Source organism: Nuphar pumila, chromosome 11 (genome assembly GCF_984573655.1).
Source record: "Nuphar pumila chromosome 11, dmNupPumi1.hap1.1, whole genome shotgun sequence".
NCBI lineage: Eukaryota > Viridiplantae > Streptophyta > Magnoliopsida > Nymphaeales > Nymphaeaceae > Nuphar > Nuphar pumila.
In genome coordinates this window covers 18,607,646-18,625,733 of record NC_143259.1, presented here as the reverse complement: position 1 = coordinate 18,625,733, position 18,088 = coordinate 18,607,646, and the positions used below count along the sequence as shown (strand labels likewise).

Sequence of the window (18,088 nt, the reverse complement as noted above, 5' to 3'; positions counted from 1 at the left end):
ATATGAATTCTTCAGTCGAATTTACTCCTTTTGTTTATGTTAAGGATCTACGAACGAAGGAGACATTCGCTAAGGGGGAGCGACGAGGAAACATGTACGTCTTCAAGGAGATTCCCTGAGTTCCTGTTCTCCAGTTGAAGTCGTCCAAGCATTCTTCAGTGTCTTCGTCTTCAGAGTCTTCGTCTTTCACTCCATTGAAAATTTTTAATTCATCTCATTGTAATAAGCCAGATATCTGGCAGAGTCGCTTGGGACATTGTGGTCACGGTTTCATTGAAAATCTTGTATCCGATGGTCTTCTTCCAGAGTCTAGTTTATGTTCCTTTTTAGAGAATAAAAAATGTTCATCTTGTGAACTTTGCAAAAGCCATGTTCTTCCTTTTCATATTATTAATAAAAGAGCTTCAAAGCCATTTGAAATTGTTTGTTCCGATGTTTGGGGACCTGCACCTATTCCTTCTCTCTCTGGCAGTCGCTACTATGATATCTTTATTGATTCTTATTCCCGTTATACTTGGATATATTTCTTGAAACACAAGCATGAAGTTTTCCAAATATTTCGAGAATTTCATTCGATGGTCAAAACAAAATTTTCCTGTGATATTGTGCATTTACAATGTGATGGTGGAGGTGAGTATTCATCGAACGAGTTTATTGCCTTTCTTCGGGATAAAGGAATAAGTCGACATGTTTCTTGCCCCCATACCACTCAACAAAATGAGGTTGCGGAGAGGAAACACAGGCATATTGTCGAAAGTGCGATGAGCATGTTACATGACAGTAATGTACCCATTAGTCTCTGGACAGAAGTTTTTCACACATCTGTTCATGTAAAATGCTGGAAAAAAATTGTTTTGATTCGGGCCGGATCCGGACCCGACCCGAACCACCGCCTCTCGCTGTCATTAAAGACAGTGAGGCAGGCGGTAGGGGGGGTTACGAAACCCCCCTCACCACCTCTCGCACTCTCGTCTCTTCCCGACTCTCTCTCTCTCGCTCGTCCATTGTCGCCGACACAGGTGACCCGCAGCCATCGGCGACACGCGTACTCCGGCGGGCTTCTCTCTGGCAGCCTCCCCAGGTACGTTCTCTCTCTCTCTCTCTCTCTCTCTCTCTCTCTCTCTCTCTCTCTCTCTCTCTCTCTCTCTCTCTCTCTCTCTCGTTTCTCCGTTACGCAGGGAGGGGAGGGTTGAGCCACCTCCCTACGACCCCTTTTTTGCGAGGGAGGGGGCTGATCCTCCTCCCTTCTTCCGTTACGGCAGGGGAGGGGCGGAGCCCCCTCCCTGCTTCCGTACGGCAGGGGAGGGGCCGAGCCCCTCCTCCCTACCCCTTTTTGCCTGCCTTGTTTATTTCAGCAGGGGCTGAAGGCCCCTGCCTCTTTTGGGCTGTTCTGGCAGGGGCCCTGCCCCTTTTAGTTGTGCCAGCAGGGGCCATCGGCCCCTACCTTTTTTGTTTGCCAGCAGGGGCCGATGGCCCCTTGCCCTTTGTGCGTGAGCCTATACCCTTGGCCGACAGGCCCGGGAAATCTTTGGAAGCTACATCGTGATGGGGACAGATCATTACAATTGTTGGTCTCCAGCGAGGAATTCCTAGTAAATGTGAGTCATCTGCTCGCATTGACTACATCCCTCTTTTGGCAGCAAGGGTCATTTGGCCCTGCCCCATCCTTTTTTCGAGTCAATTGGGACGGTTGGCCCCAGCCCTATGTATCGGAGAAGTCAAGTCTTTACCTTGCTTTTGCTTTTGTCTGGGTTTGCATATTAATATCGCATATTTGCAGCTACGACGGATCCCACTCGCGCTCCGCGACCCGAGCCGTCAATCGTGTACGTTCGCAGACGCCAGCAAGCTCGTAACTCTCCAAAGTAGGGAAAGATTGCACGGAAGACTTGGATAATTGAATTAAGTTCAATTAAACTAAAAACGACCATTAAATGAATATATATATACAAATATATATATATATATATATATATATATATATATATTTATACGAGTATGCACTTCACTCAAGGATGCGGTTTCGCAATCCTTGCCCTTTACCTTCTATCAGTTTTTACTTGCCGTCACGCATCGCGACGAGAGTTGAGTTGGGAGCTAGCGTTACATCCTCGTCTAAGGAGAGGGATACCTTGCAAGGATCCTGACTCTTCGAGTATGCAGTCCTGCAGACGAGTTGGGGTTCGAGCGAGCTACTTAGCAAGGATCCTGTTGAGAAACCTGTATCCCATCTATCGAGGACGGTATCGAGTCATGCGAGGCATGTAGATACCCCGATAGCGGATGAGGTTTTAGAAAATCGCATGCATAATGTTGGCACAAGGTACTGTTGTTTCAAAGGATAAAGTAAAGTTGATAAACTTTACATCTTTGTGAAACACTCCTGTTAAGGCTTCTATTGAGGAGTTATACCCCCTTCATCCTAGAGTACTTGTAGTCGTGCACGACATGTCTAGTACTGCGATGATCGGATGAGACGGTCGTGAGACCTCGAATAGTGCTAAATGCACAATGTTGTAATTACTTAAATTGTGACTGATTCGCCTTCACAGGCAAGATGCTCGAGTAGTTTAAAGACCACAACATAGAATGGGTGGTTAGTTAAGCAACCCCTAACGCACCCATTCGCTTCTTGTTGTCTGTCAAGGGAGAGGACAGAGCGGTACAAAACTCCAATGGACAGGTTGTTAACAACCACCTCACGGGCAATGATCCGGCCTCCTCAGTCATTGGAGTTAGGGGAATGGGGCTACATTAGTTAGCTCAACACTTCTGCAGAAGTTGGATGCATCCGTGGCACTGCTTTTCAGCCTTTGGGGAATCCTCTCTCGGCTAAAGTCGTCCCTTTAGGAGCGGACTCAACTAGCTATTCGAGTTACTCAAAATACATAGAATAACAGACGCCCGAACTAGTCTCAGTTGTTTCTACGTTTTGCCTGCGCGTACCCGCAGGCCAGTAATATCGAAACATAAAGTTTGTTCACACTGGTTATTGAGTAGTGAGATTCTCTTGTTTGCACTACTGATTCGCTTGCACTACTGACTCGCTTGCACTACTTACTCGCTTGTACTACTTTCGCGCTTGCACTATTTTACCTCGTGCATTGCTTACCTGTTTGACTGCATATTTGCTTTAAACTGCGTAACCTACTGAATTAAATGTGCATAATTTAGTTTCCTGTAGTCTCTCTTGTGCACCTACTAGTTTTTTGCGAAACTAACCCATTCTATGGGTACAAGTGATGATTAGGTACACCACAGGCGATGGCGCGATGGCAAGATGGCTCCAAGACGTTCTTCTTCCTGCTCTTAGCTCGCGTCCTGTTGTTTGGGGTTTTGTAACGGATTTTCCTTGGAATATCTGAATTTTGTACTATTTGGAGAACTTCTTAAATGAAAGTGGTTTTTCCAAGTGTTTGCAAGTAGCATGGGTTGTGCGTTTTGGTTCTTTTAGCTAACGCGCCCAAAGTTGTCAGCTTGCCTTTCTGAAATTAACAAAAGTATAGTCTTCCGCTGATTTCGTAAACCATCTTTGAGATGAAGAGATTTTTTTTTAGTCTCTTGTTTGTTTTTCTGAAAGGTTTGCAAGTTTGAAATTTTGGGGCGTTACAGTTCATGTCATAAATCGTCTTCCTATGGTACTTTTGGATCGGAAATCCCCTTATTATATTTTATTTGGGCAACATCCCTCTTATGATGAACTGCGTGTTTTTGGTTGTGCATGTTATGTGCATATTGATTCATCTTTGAGAAATAAATTTCAGGACAAGGCCGCTAAGTGCAGATTTGTTGGGTATTCGGATAAATACAAAGGCAGAAATGTTGTTTTCGATGAGCAAAATTTTCAGATCAATGACTTTGAAGCATTGCCATCTCGAGAAATAGAGGTATATGATCCATGGATGAGCGCAGATCTTTTTGCCAATACAGGAGAGACATGTCAAGCGACTTGCTCTTCCTTCGACTTGAGTAGGGAGTTGAATGACTCACAAACGTATGTTGAGCCATCTTCAGTTGAGCCACCTCCAGTTGCACGCTTCTCTGGACAGATATACACTAGAAGGGACAGAAATACAGGACCGAAGGATATGGAAAACATCTCTAATGCTCCGGCTCAAAGGCAGTCACGCATCAGGCATCCTATTCAGTGATGGGTTAGTTATGAGACCTTTTCTCTTGATTTTAAGTTGTTTCTATCTCAGCTCACAAAGCAGAATGAACCCACTTGTTTTAATCAAGCTCTTCAGTCTCGTCATTGGATTGAGGCTATGAATGAAGAAATGAAAGCTCTTCATGAGTGCCAGACTTGGGAAATAATACCTCGGCCAGAAGGAAAGAATGTGGTTGGCTCAAAATGGGTTTATAAAACAAAATATAAGCCCGAAGGAAGTATTGACAAATATAAAGTGTGGCTTGTTGCTCGGGGATTCACACGACAATATGGTGAAGATTATGATGAAACTTTTAGTCCGGTAGTCAAAATGGGCATAATTCGTGTCATCATATCCTTAGCAGTCGACCGAGGATGGAAGCTTATCCAGATGGATGTTAAAAATGCATTCTTGGATGGAAATTTAAAGGAGGGAGTATATATGGAGCAACCTCCTGGGTATGTTGAGAAGGATCCTAGTGCCTGGGTATGCAAGCTAAGGAAATCTCTGTATGGGTTGAAACAGGCGTCTCGTTCTTGGTTTGAAAGTTTTTCCATGCAAATTCAAGGCTATGGTTTTAGAAGATGCTCTCTAGACCACTCGCTCTTTATTTATCAGAAGACCAACATCGTTACACTTCTTATATATGTTGATGACATTGTGATTACTGGGAGTTCAGATAATCATGTGTAAGACGTGAAGCATTTTTTGAGGAAAACTTTCAAGATAAAAGATTTAGGGGAGTTAAGGTACTTCCTTGGTGTGGAGGTTGACAGACAAAAAGACACATTGACACTCATGCAACATAAATACACTCTTGATCTTCTAGAAAGAGCTGGGATGATGAATTGCAAACCAGACAATACTCCGAGTGCATTACATCAAAGGTTGAGTTCTGAAGATGGCCACCTTTGTGTCAACCCTACAATGTATAGAAGCTTTGTAGGGATGTTGCAGTATCTGACCTTTACCAGACCTGATATAGTTTATGTTGTCAATCAGGTATCCCAGTTTATGCACGCTCCAACGAAAGGTCATATGGAAGATGTGAAGTGCATTCTACGCTATTTAAAAGGAACTATAGGAGACGAACTTGTTTATCGCAAAAACAATAACCTACATAAAGGACATGAACTCATCACTTATAGAGACGTAGATTGGGCAGGATCCAGATGACAGACGATCTGTCTCTAGATATTGTATATATATTGGACACAATTTAGTGTCTTGGAGCAGTAGAAAACAAAAGGCAGTGGCACGATCGAGTACAGAGGTTGAATATAGGTCGATGGTTGCAGGCATAGCAGAAGTTACATGGATTAGACATTTATTGAGTAATCTTGGGAAGACAATTATTCGATCATTTCTTCTCTACGACAATCAAAGCACAATAAACACTGCGTGTAATCCTATTCAGCATAGCAAAACGAAGCACATTGAGATTGATCAACATTTTATACGGCAAAAAGTCGAGATGAAAGAGATAGAACTACGTCATGTTCCAACAGAAGATCAAGTGGCAGACTTGTTTACCAAAGGGTTAACCGCTCGTCAATTTTGGCTATTGAAGAGCAAGTTGTACATGCTCCAAAATCATGTATAACTTGAGGGAGGGTGTTAAAATAGAGCATGTGCATGTGTATGGATCTGGATCCAGATCCATACGTTAATTCTTTTAACTATGCAGCTGACGTCTTTCTCATTAATGGCATTTATGTAATATGCATGTTATGTTGTAAAAGCCTTTTAATGTAAAGAGATTAGGGCTTCGTGAGCATGTCTAACATTAGCCACCCCAGCCATTATGCATCTCCCTCTCTCCCTTTTCTCTGTTTCCTGTGCAGGCTGAACAGACCCCTCACGAATCTCATAAACCCAACTAGGTGGCTCACCTCCCGGCCACGATTTTAGTGAGATTCTGCCACTCTGTCTGAGGGTGGTGTGTAGACAACTATAGTTATTGGTATACCAAGAAAGTAGCATTAGTGGATGCTGATTTCCCTAATGTCCTGACATTAGATACTGAATTCTAATGTTCTGATGAATGGTGCTGAATCCTGAAGTCGATCGAGGGCCAAGTAAGAAACCCAGTATTAAAATACCAATTTGTGTGTTAAGCTACAAATGGGGATCCAACTTGAACTAAAGAATCATTTACCCGTTTTGAGTATCCACGTGCATTTAATAGGGACATGCATACATAAAGAAAACTCAGATAATAACTTAATAAGGTATTCATGATGAGCATTGAATTCATGCATTTTACTGGCATGCATTAGATCATGCAATTTTATTGGTCGCTGGAATGTAATGTCTCTTGTTACATAATTTTTGTTCTTAGAATGCATAAATGATCAATTGAAGCATGAGATAGTTGTTATATTTTCTCTAATATACTGCGCGAATCCCTTTTATGTTCTCTTATTCTTATTTGAGTTGGTAGAAGGATTCGTACGCAAAATCTTGCATTCTGACACCTTCTTGTATTTTTTTCACAGTTGCTGAGACTCAGTGATGGAATTTGTTATTCCTGAGAGCTACGAGAGTTACATGACTGCTAAACAAAGTTCAATTTGGACAGAGGGGCTCTACTTTAGAGACTTATTTTTATTATTATGATTGTTATTATTGCTCATGTTCGTGGTCTCTAGACATTATAAATTTGATTGAATAAAGTTGGTTTGCTTTCAGTAATGGTAGTGTAAGATCCCTTGTGGTTGTAGATGTGATTACGACTAGAAGGCCCCGGGTCTCTAGGATTGTTTCCGCAATTGTTTAAAAAAAAATGTCACTTTTTAAAGGGTTGGAGTTGGGGTCGTTACATGGTCTTAGAAATGATTCGTATTTATGAACGGTATGGACTTAAGGATTTCGCATTCTGATATGTATCTTTGTCTTTCTGCCTTTATATGCATGGTACGTGGTTTTTTCTAAATGAGTTATGTTAATATTACATGTTTTTCTTTTGAAATTAAAATACGTAGAGATTGGTATTCTTTTGATATATGAAATATATGTTTTTGAATTGTGAATATATAGTGAAAAACTATGTTTTTGCAAAGATATATGAGTTCTTAAAATCCTGTGTTCATGTTTTGGAAAATATTAAATTTCATGTTGAAATATTCTTTAATATATGTATATACATGGACTACCTTGGGATTGTTAATATATTGTAATATTTCTTTAGGTTATTTTTAATTATAAGACCAAGATATTATGCTCTCATAGAGGTCTTTTCTATCATCATATGAATGTGTTATTTCATGTACATTAAGTAAGATTATTTTCAAAATTAATGACTTGTGAAATCTCTTGGTATATGCCCAAGTAATTTTTATGAGTATTAAGCATGACTTGTTATCATATACTCGAATGCATATTTTAAATTAAATGTGTTTCTCTATTGTGGGTTGTATCCTTCTCTCAGTAGATTATTGTGCTTATGCTTCCTCTTGAGCATTGTTAAAACTTATTTTGTCTTTTATACTTATCATTTAGTTTTTAATGGATTTATGTGTGTTTTGTCTATTGGTGATTTATTGATTCGGAAACTTATGCACTCTTGCAACTCCTAGTGGTTTCTCTCTTAAGCTTTGATATTTTTCTTAGAAATTTCATATTTGTTGTATGACATATATGGGTTCATGATTAGAGAACATTGCATGAGTTATTCCATGATTAATTGTCTTGCATAATTTACATAAGGTTACGCTTTTTCAAGCATGTATTTAATAAATAAATATATATTTTTTTTTCTTGTGTTGCCGTTTGTTGGCTCTTTATATTGTCCCATAGTGGACTTGTGCTTATGCACTTTTGTGCTTGTATTGTGCCTTTGTGTCTTTGTGGTGTCCATGCTTGGACTTGTATATGCTTTTATACTTTGTTTTTGTAATTCCACATATTTCATTACATGCTTTTCTAAGCATTTTATTAGTGAAATCTCTTATGTGTATGCCTATAGCGGCTATTGTGTGTATTTGACACTTGGTATTATCTTTTGAAAAATTAATGTTTGTTTAACGTCTTTAATAATCATGTCTTTTATGTAATAAATATATGTGTATTCACTTTAAATCATGAATGTTCTCATGAATTATTAAATTGATAAAAAGTTTATTGTATGATTATTTCACGTTAAATGATATTAAATTAACTTTATATAATGTATGTGTGTTTGACCATCTTCTCTCCATAATATATAATTAAAAATCTTTTTCAAAATCTTTTATGATACATATATGTGTGTACAGTTGGGCTATTTTGTGAGTTTTTTTTTCAGGTTCTCAAGCTTTAATGATATTGGAAATCTTAGAGACCGGCTTAGAGCATATGTTTGAAGATCAAGAGCACCTTTTAAGAAAACAACGAATGAAAATACTCGTTGAAATCAAATATAATGAGTTCTTAGATTGTATTTGCAAACTTACAGTGAGCCACTGCAAGTTTGAGGAGAGGTGTTAAGATTAATGTAATACAAGTATATATATATATATATATATATTGTTTAATATATATATCATGTATATATTGTAATAATATATATATTATATATAATAATATATTATAAATATATATGGGAGTCAAGTCAAAGCTAGTTTAACTTGCTCCTAATGGCTAGAACTCTAGCCGTTGGGAGCTACCCAATGGCTAGAATTCTAGCCGTTGGAAGCTCTCACTCATTCCTCAACGAGATAGGACTTTCCCTCTCTCTTTCACTTCTTCTTTTCTTCTCTCCTCTACTTTTATCCTCTCCTTTTCTCTATAAAAGGGTGTGGGTAGGTGCCTTATAAAGTAAGAGTGATGGGTAGTATTAGGTATTTTATGTGTTTTTGGGAGTTAGGTAGTGAGGAACTTATGTAATTTTTTCTTTTGTATCTCTAGTGACCATTATGATATACCAACTTAGAATGTTGTTTTTACTTGCTAGCTAAGTCACACAGACTCGGCTAGGGAGGCACCGCACCCGAGTTGACACGCCCCGACACAGGTGCGGACATGGGTGTGGCTTAGGACACGGCCCGGACTCGGTCAACGACGAGTCGGACTCGGTCAACGACGAGTCGGACTCGGTCAACGACGAGTCGGACTCGGTCAACGACGAGTCAGACTCGGTCAACGACGAGTCGGACTCGGTCAACGAATCGAGGGCGAGTCCATCCTCATTTTGGACACAGTTAACGTTGACCAAGTCCAAAAATGTCCATTTTTAGGGCAAAAAAACAAAAATTTGAATTTTTTATATATTTTTTAAAATATATATATAGCATGAGTCTCAAACATAAGCCCCAGAAAAAAAAAATCCAGGGGGGAGCTTCCCCCCTACGGCTCCCCTGGACCCCCGCCCGCTGACCGCACAGCGGGACCCGCGCCGGGGGGAGCCTCCGAACCCCCCTTTCTGAAAGGGCAAAAGTACAATTTGCAAAGTTTGTAAAAACACTCATGCTGGTGCCAAACTTTAGAGGACAATATCCACATATATGCACACACTGGATATATTATTATATATATATATATTAAAATATATATATATAGCCATGTCCCCATGTCCAAAAATTTTGAAATTGCGCCGCACCCGTGTTGCACCCGCACCCATGTGACATAGCTTGCTAGTTTTGTAATGAATGTATAGTATGATTTCATCTTCAAAATCTATAGTATACAATACTCTGACCGATAGAAAGAAATATCATTGAGTGCTAGGTTTTGTCAACAGGTCAGCTCTGAGCCTGATCTCGTGGGCCCATACAAGATCTGACTTTGAGTCGCTGGTACTGGTACTGGTACTGGTACTGGTACTGGTACTGGTACTGGTACTGGTACTGGTACTGGTACTGGTACTGGTTCTGGGTCTGGGCCTGACCAGACAGGCTCAGGTAAGACCAGATCCAGGACCAGATTGCAATATCAAAAGCCAAATTTATAAATCTCTCTTTTCAAATATTTTACATGTAAAGGTTCTGGATTGGTGCTTGTGTCAGAACCAGAACTGGCCTATAAACTTCTCGGATCTTGCGGGTCAAACCCAATTAGCTAATCAGACCTAGTTGGGAGGCCCCAACCCTAATACAATTGGATCAGTGTTGGGTTGGTAGGGGAAGATCCAGCCTCCTGACAGCCCTAGTCAGTGCAATACATGTTATACGCCCACCTGTGAAGGATTAAAAATTACACAAGCATGAAAAGCTTTTAGCTTTCATGCATGTATGTACAATAATCCAACTAATATGTTGTTTTTTACATGAACTCTCCATTTCATTCTCTAATTTGAGTATACTCCGATAGTTCTCCTATGTTGTTTATTACAGAGTTACCGGAAACTTCATAGATAGGTGGGAAGCGCACTTCCCCGAAACTCGCTTCGGAAGCGTGAAACTCCTCACTTCCGAAATTTGATAGGAATCTCAATTCTCCCACGCTTCTCCTATGCTTCCCACACGTTTTTCCTTGTTTCCCTACATGATTCCTATATGTTTCTTTTTATATTTTTCATGTGCTTCCTTTCACACTTCTTGCTCACTTCTTATGTACTTTCTTTAAATTGGCAACCATCATTTTTTAGATTTAGAGAAGAATTTAATTCTTACACTACAAAATCACAAAATTTAAGAATAATTATTTTTATTTTTGTTTTTTTTTCTTTGATATTTATTTTGCTTCCCATTTGATCCCATATCACTTCCTCTTTTATTCCTATTTTGCTTTTAAATTGATTTCTTGCCTCCCTCTTCTTATAAATTTTAAAATATCTCGCTTCTCGCTTATGCTTCTCGTTTTGTTTCCCGCTTCCGCTTTCTAGTCTGGTAACTTTGGTTTATCATATATTACACTTGTTTCCGAAGTCATGGCACATGTTTCTCTATATCTCATGTCGATTTACACAATGACATTCCCAACTTCTAACTTCCCTTTTGATGTTTGCCGACATAAATATGTTGCAAGGTTCAGTTTGGTTCCATAGTCATCAAATGTCAATCAATTTATGAATTTCTTTTAGACATCCTTCCATGCCTAGCAAAACCATGGGTAGACTGAAGTGGCATCAATACAGATCAATCATTATGTTATTACCATGTGTATAATGCTGTAAAATGTAGAGCACATGTACACAGGCAGGTGCGGAAAACAATCAACATCAATGCATTTCACAAGAAAGATCTCCACCAACAAAACTAATGCCAGATATAAAAGAAAGTTTCATGATAAAAATAGGACTTACTTTCCCTGTGCGCCTTGCGTCAGTATATGGTAAGTTATTCACAAGAACAACCCTCCATAGACCTAGCTTCTTTGAACTATTCAAATCATTAGTCTTGTTTATAAATGACATTGTTTCTTCATCTACAAACATAAAGAAGCAAACATCTCTCTTTGCAGCATCGCTGATATTTTTTGGCTGTTGAACTTCATCATAGTTACCTGTATTAGAAACACAAAAGGCATGGAACATATGAGAGTCAAAGCATAAAAAGTCAAACTAGATTTTATTTAATCCTTACCAAACACAGCAGATGCAACCACTATCCCACGGCACTGCTCCATTTCAAGAAGATCAGCAGCATCAATATCAAATCCAGTATTGCTACCAGGTTTATTTCCTCTTACAAATCTTAAATAATAAAAGGCATTTAATAACTTCAAAAAACAAATTTAAATGCATAAAGTAGGATCCTTCACTTGATCAAAAGTCTAATACAATTTCAACCCTGACATTGTTGAGTGAGAAAATGATACCCGCAATGGACAGTCATTGACTCTTTAATGTTGTATGAATCATCTCTCTGTACAAGAGAAGGATATCCACCAAATGAATTATTCAGTATCAATCTTTCCTCTTCCACAACATAAGTTAGATTCTTAAGCATGGGGGATATTGCAGGTGTTGCTGGCATAAAGGTCATTGCCTGCTCAGCTGGGAGGTAACAAACTGGACATGCTGATAAAGGTATGCTGATATAAGTACCAAAATATAAGCATTAAATTAGTAGAACATTAGTTTACAGAACATGAGACACTTACGCCGAGGACCAATTCGTCTTCTATCAGTTGGTGAAGGTGGAAGTACAAAGTTTTCACATGGATGGACTGTGAATAATGAACCCATGGGAACATTTGGCGGTGGAGGAGGAGAAGCAGGAAGGGCCAGGTGGCTGTCATTCTCAAAGGTAGGAAACTGTGTGCTTGATAATGTTAACTTGTTACCTGTTTTACCAAGTTGTTCCTTATTCCCAATGACACTTCTGATATTAATACTTGTGAAGTCATTATTTCCTATATGTGAAATGGGTCGAGATGGCATTCCATGTGCAATAACAACTTCCTCAGCATCTTCCTCTGGAGAAATTTAGCAACAATAATGTTAATAATGAAAACAGATCAGGTACACAAATGCCAAAAGAAAAGGGAAAAAGAACACTATAATGTCAGAGAAATATTAGCATTGGACAACTATGTTACATGAACACCGCGAGTTTTCCAATATGATCAGTAAACATTAGTAAGAATGAAGTCAACAACAATGACTGATTATATTGTCATAGGGTTCAGCACTACAAAAAAAATTTGTCAATTTGATATGACATGACACCCTCAAATTAGCAATTGAAAATAGCAACTCCATTTGTTTTCATGCATTGTGTGAGCACCATATTTCTTGGAACGAGAAGGGTATTTGGAAGCAAATCAGACCTAGATGACCTATTAGAGGGATTATTATGTTAATCCAATGCAAAAGGCAACCCCTAGTTTGAACAAATCGACCACCCAGTTCATAGAAACCATAACCATCATGGCTAGTTATTTCAAATAAAATCAGAATCCAACTGCACTAAAGACCAATTCAATCACCAAGTAGAAGCAGGAATGAAACTAACAAAAAATAAGGGGAACAAAATAACATAATGGGATAGAAGCATATTGGATAGCAAATACCACCCTTAACCACCACCTAACCGAGTTCACTCTATTTTAAGAAAAAATGAGAATCAATCAAACTATAACAAGAAGGGAGAAAGAAAAACAATGTGACACTTTGCAGGATAATTTGATAATGGGTAATACAAAAGAACCAAGGAACAATACACAAACACAACCAGTATTGTTAGGCTCGGTGTCTAGTAAAGAGAAAGAAGGTAAAACCATACCGGCAAGGTAAAAACTAAGGGATAACAAATAAAGAAAGGCGGAAGCAGTGGCGTGAAACAACAAGAAATTTTGACAATCAATGATGATGCTGAGCGAAGAAGCAGCATACTTCCATGTATTTTTAAATTAATTACATTAATTGCGAGACATTCCGACCACTGAATTGAAAGGAAGATCCAAGAAACAGTCGTCACACCCAGCCAACAAGTCGACATCATAATGTAGGACACCATCCTTGACTAAGGACGGAGAGCACCAGCGTGTCGTCTTTCATGGAATTTAGATACCATGTTATTATCACAATTCAACACACACATAATTCTGTGAACGAAATGTGTTGTGAGGATTAGTTGTGCACATTTATTTCTGTCAACGAAATTTGCTGTGAGGATCAGTTCATGATTGCCATGAACAAAATCCAAAACGAAAGCCAAATTGGAATAAGCAGAAAAATGAAAAAAGAACGTCAGGGACGAAGCATCAACCTTTACAGAGGAATGAGAACAGCGAGAGGAAGACAAGCAATGATACGGAAGCAAGGAGGAGCATCCCGGCACGCCTCCGGCCGGCCATCTTGCAGATCCAGGGCAGGAACCTCTCCTTCTCCTTGGCGCCTGAGAGTAGCGAGGCCTTCGAGGGTTTGCGCACGACGAAAGGCGATGTCTGAATGGGCAGGACGATGCTGTTCGGCAACTGCTGCTGCTGCAGCAACGATCCATAACTCCCCGTGCGTAGACCCAATGACACTCCAGTCATTGTCCCTCCACAGACACGGGTTCCCCTTTCATCGCCCCTTTCTCTCCCTCTCCGACCCTTATATCCTGTTCAAAACCCCGTCAAAATCCCAACTTTCTTCTTCCAAACACAAGACATCACCAAAAGGAGCCAAAATCATTCAGGATCGACCTAATCGAGCAAAATGATCACAATTCTCACACAAAATCACGCCACATAGGAAAGCCACAAAAAATCACTCCAATCTCGCTTTTCCGATTGCCTATTCCGGCCAGGATCTAGCCTCAAAACAATTTGAATACTCGATATCCAGCCAGATCTACCCCGATGTCTACCGTTCCTTATCATATCCGACCGAAATCGACAAAGAGACAAAGAGCGTCCACACAAATCCCGCCCGATCGGACCAAATTGAGAGAGAGAGGGTACCTTCAATGCCGGATCGGGGAGTACGCAACGGTAGATTGAAGGTTTTAAAGCGCGCGCGAGAGAGAGAGAGTCGCTCTGGTTCAGGGTGTTCTCGGCCCGTCGTCGTAAACTGCTGTCGATTAATCAATCAAAGTCCTCTCGGAAGACGGCAACGGTAACTCCCTTTTAGAAGAAGAACGACAACTACGGACGGGTCTCGGGTCGCAACCGTTATTATAAACAAACCATTTTCTGGACCATGGTGGACCCAGATCCGGACCCAAGAGAGTCCTCTACCTAATCCGAATCCCTTCCCGACTCGCTCCCTCACGACCCTCACCCTGCTTGTGATCCGAACCCGGTTTGTTCGTTAAGTAACAAAAACCACTAGGTCGAAACTCAACCAAGACTCGTACCTTGCTAACTTCACTTGATTAACCTACTGCAACCCATGATGTTTTGGGTTTGCTCAAGACCGGACCCTATAAGGTCAAGTTAGGTCAAGCCCTGCCCCATTGATCCACGTAGGAAACTTGGGTTCTTTTTTTTTCTTTTTTAATTTTTAACACAGATCGGTCAAGAATGTCCAAGGGCTGGCCTGACAAAGGTTGTGGTTGGCACCCAGTTTTGACTTTGGACTGGTTGTGGGCCAAGGTTTGCCCGAGACTTTACAGGTCTAGGGTTCGACTGAGGTGATGGTGCGGTAGATCCATCCAATCCCAACATATGGGCACTAGTGACATATGTGGGCCCTACCATGCCAGTAAAGCACTTAGAATCTTATTTGGCAAGCTTTATTAATTACCACAGTTAGCGACGCAATGATAAAGGAATTACCAATTACCTCTTCCCCGCCACTGTGACCACAAAATGGGTTGGACTTGGCAGCGCCCAGGTGGGTCTGGGTCTAGGTATCCAACATTGAAGAGCCCTTAATTTTCTAAGATTGACTAGTTAGCTAAGTTGTTTCGTCACAAAGACATGGGTACGATACACGAGGGCAGATCGTATTAGCAATGTCAACCATAACCACTAACCCTCACTTCTTGAGTCTCATTTGAACAGAGAGGGGCAAGAATTAGCGTCTATTAAGAGTGTCAACGTGCTTGGTTTACCCTGAGCCGACCTAAACCAAACCCTATAAGGTCCGAGTATGGTGATAAATAAGAAGACTCGATTAAGACCCAAACTGGAAGATATAGTTTGTGAAATTTTATACTAGACTCGGACTCGACCCGAGTTCTAATTAAAATGCACAAATTTTCAATGTAAAAATAATTAAAAAATATGGTTTTGCTGGGTATGGTATGTGTTTGGTTTATATAGTTTTTATCACAGATATGATTTTTCTTATAGTAGACCCAATTAAACTCAAGTCCAAACCCAATACCATACCAAAAATTCTTGTCCAAATCTAATTCTACCTGAGTATGAACCAAACCCGACCGGTTGACACCCTAGTGTATGTGGTTGGTGTCACCCACCATTTTATGTGATCCACATTCTTGACACATGATCTAGTTTTTTCTTGTTTTTTTCACTTTATAACGGTAGAAAACAAACTTCACTCACCCAACTCGTTGTAAAGACTTCAGGTCCTCCTCATGGCAACCCGTCAACTTGTGGGCTCACATGAACAGGGATCACACGTTATAGAGTTCAAAGCATCATATCAGAAGGTTTTTTAAAATTAAGATACGGGAATAGATATTTATTAATTTTGTAATTATTAAATATTTTATTGAATTATTATTATAATTATTAAAAAAATATTATAAAGATTAGAATATACGTGCCTGTTAATGTCCTTGTCAGCGTGTCATGATCATGTGTCCCATCATGACACTAGCAACACAAAAACTAAAATGGCCAAAAAAAACAATGTGCTCTTCTTTGGCATGGTTTTGGAACTCAAGTAAAAAACTCATTGGGAAAGTTTGCTTTTTTGACAGATTGGTTGTCAGCATCAGACCCACTGTAGGGTACGTTAGGAAAGCTATCATGCAACTGTTGCCTTTTTAATGGGTCAGTTTCATGAGAGCGGTTCTAAGGGACCGTAGCTAGCTTGCCACGTTTAACATATTTAGAATAGGAAAAACGAGGAGAAAGTCTCCCCTTATTGCCCTTTTACAATAAATGATAAGGAGAGAAGTATCCTTATACTGGTATCCTTGCAACACCACTTTTTTGGACCCGAAATATTTTCTTTAATTTGTAGAATGAGAAAAAAAAAATTGAGATAACGTTCTCTCTCTTGATTTGGCTCAACCGGCCTGACTGGTTCCCTGCTGGCCGGCATTTTGGCAACAACTTGGAGAATGAAAAAAAGTGAGAGAACGTTCTCTCTCAATTGAGAGCTGAACTGGTTTTGTGCCGGCGGATATTCTGGCAACAACCTCAAGAGAGAATGTTTTCTCTCTCTCTCTCTCTCTCTCTCTCTCTCTCTCTCTCTCTCTCTCTCTCTTTTTATTGTGAAAGGCTCTTCATTTGTCTCGTTTTAAAAAAATATTACACATAGCGAGTTGGTATATGCATATAGTCATGGCATATATTCACTCCCTGGAACCGCTTTAGTTTCATACGGGCCCATCTTCCCACAAACATGAGGTAAAATAAACCAACCCATTTTTTTATGAAAATCTTCACTTTTGATACAAAGAAATTGCACTCAACCGAAATACTTGATCAACATGCCTTACTTAGGGTTACCATTTCGGCAGCGTAAAACTTCGAGGTTAAGATCCTTGCCTCAGGGCTTATGATGGTTGTCAGCTGGGACATAGTGGTGACACTCATGGGAATTGATCGTTAGTCTAACTACAAATGCCTCATCCCACTATGCTAATGTAAAACCCGAGATTTTTTCTTGATAATTAAAATGAATAAATGATGCATTATTAATGTATTCATGACTATAATTGTGAATTCTTAATTTTCTTGATATTCTTGATTTTCTTGAAATTCTTGATTTTTTTGATATTTTTATATTCTTAATTTTTTTATATTCTTAATTTTTCTGATTTCGATTGATTATGAACATTTATCTCAAGTTATGAACATTATTTCAAGAATAATTGAAAAAAAACTAAAATATGTGGATTAAACAAGAAAGTAAATGATTTCAAACTATGGATTTTGGATTTGGATCTAATCTTATTGGATTAGACCAATAGTATTAGATGTCATTATTGTTTCGATAAAAAATTTGACCAATCAGTGGCTCATTTATTAAATTGGAGTTGACCTTAACGTTTCTCATTTTGAGGACATCAAAATCGACTATCTACATGACCAAATTGGTGTTGATTTGAGTATTTTATTATCGATTGAAGTTTATGCCTAATTATAGGTCAAAAATTAACATTTTTTTATATCGACTAAATTTTTTTGCTAATTTGTATGTGTATGATTAAATCTATAACCACCACAATGATCTACGCTTTGAGAGCTATCAAATTGACTATTTAAACGTCCAATTTTGATGAGTCCTTGGGTCTATAGGCCTCACAAAAGGTTATCATGTCATTAAAGCCCAAGCTAAGCTAAAAAGTTCCTACTTTTCTTTTATGGCTTAAATAATTTTGAAATTTAATTAATTAGGTCTCATAATTTGTTTTTTTTATTTTATTAATAAGAGAAACTATTAA

General features: G+C 39.3%; 1 protein-coding gene across 1 annotated transcript in view; it reads right to left on the bottom strand.

Annotated features, from left to right (window-relative positions):
* LOC149822140 (putative hexosyltransferase MUCI70) overlaps window positions 1–14,600 on the bottom strand; it is a 37,943-nt gene extending 23,343 nt beyond the window's left edge. Inside the window, exons 1-6 of the mRNA XM_089980478.1 lie at window positions 14,463–14,600; window positions 13,784–14,119; window positions 12,174–12,488; window positions 11,889–12,090; window positions 11,654–11,763; window positions 11,374–11,573 (exon numbers count right to left, since the gene is read on the bottom strand). Of these exons, the coding sequence (XP_089836604.1) occupies window positions 11,374–11,573; window positions 11,654–11,763; window positions 11,889–12,090; window positions 12,174–12,488; window positions 13,784–14,054 (1,098 nt within the window). The 5' untranslated portion in view covers window positions 14,055–14,119; window positions 14,463–14,600. The remainder of the gene's footprint in view (window positions 1–11,373; window positions 11,574–11,653; window positions 11,764–11,888; window positions 12,091–12,173; window positions 12,489–13,783; window positions 14,120–14,462) is intronic.
* Between the last annotated feature and the right edge of the window lie 3,488 nt (window positions 14,601–18,088).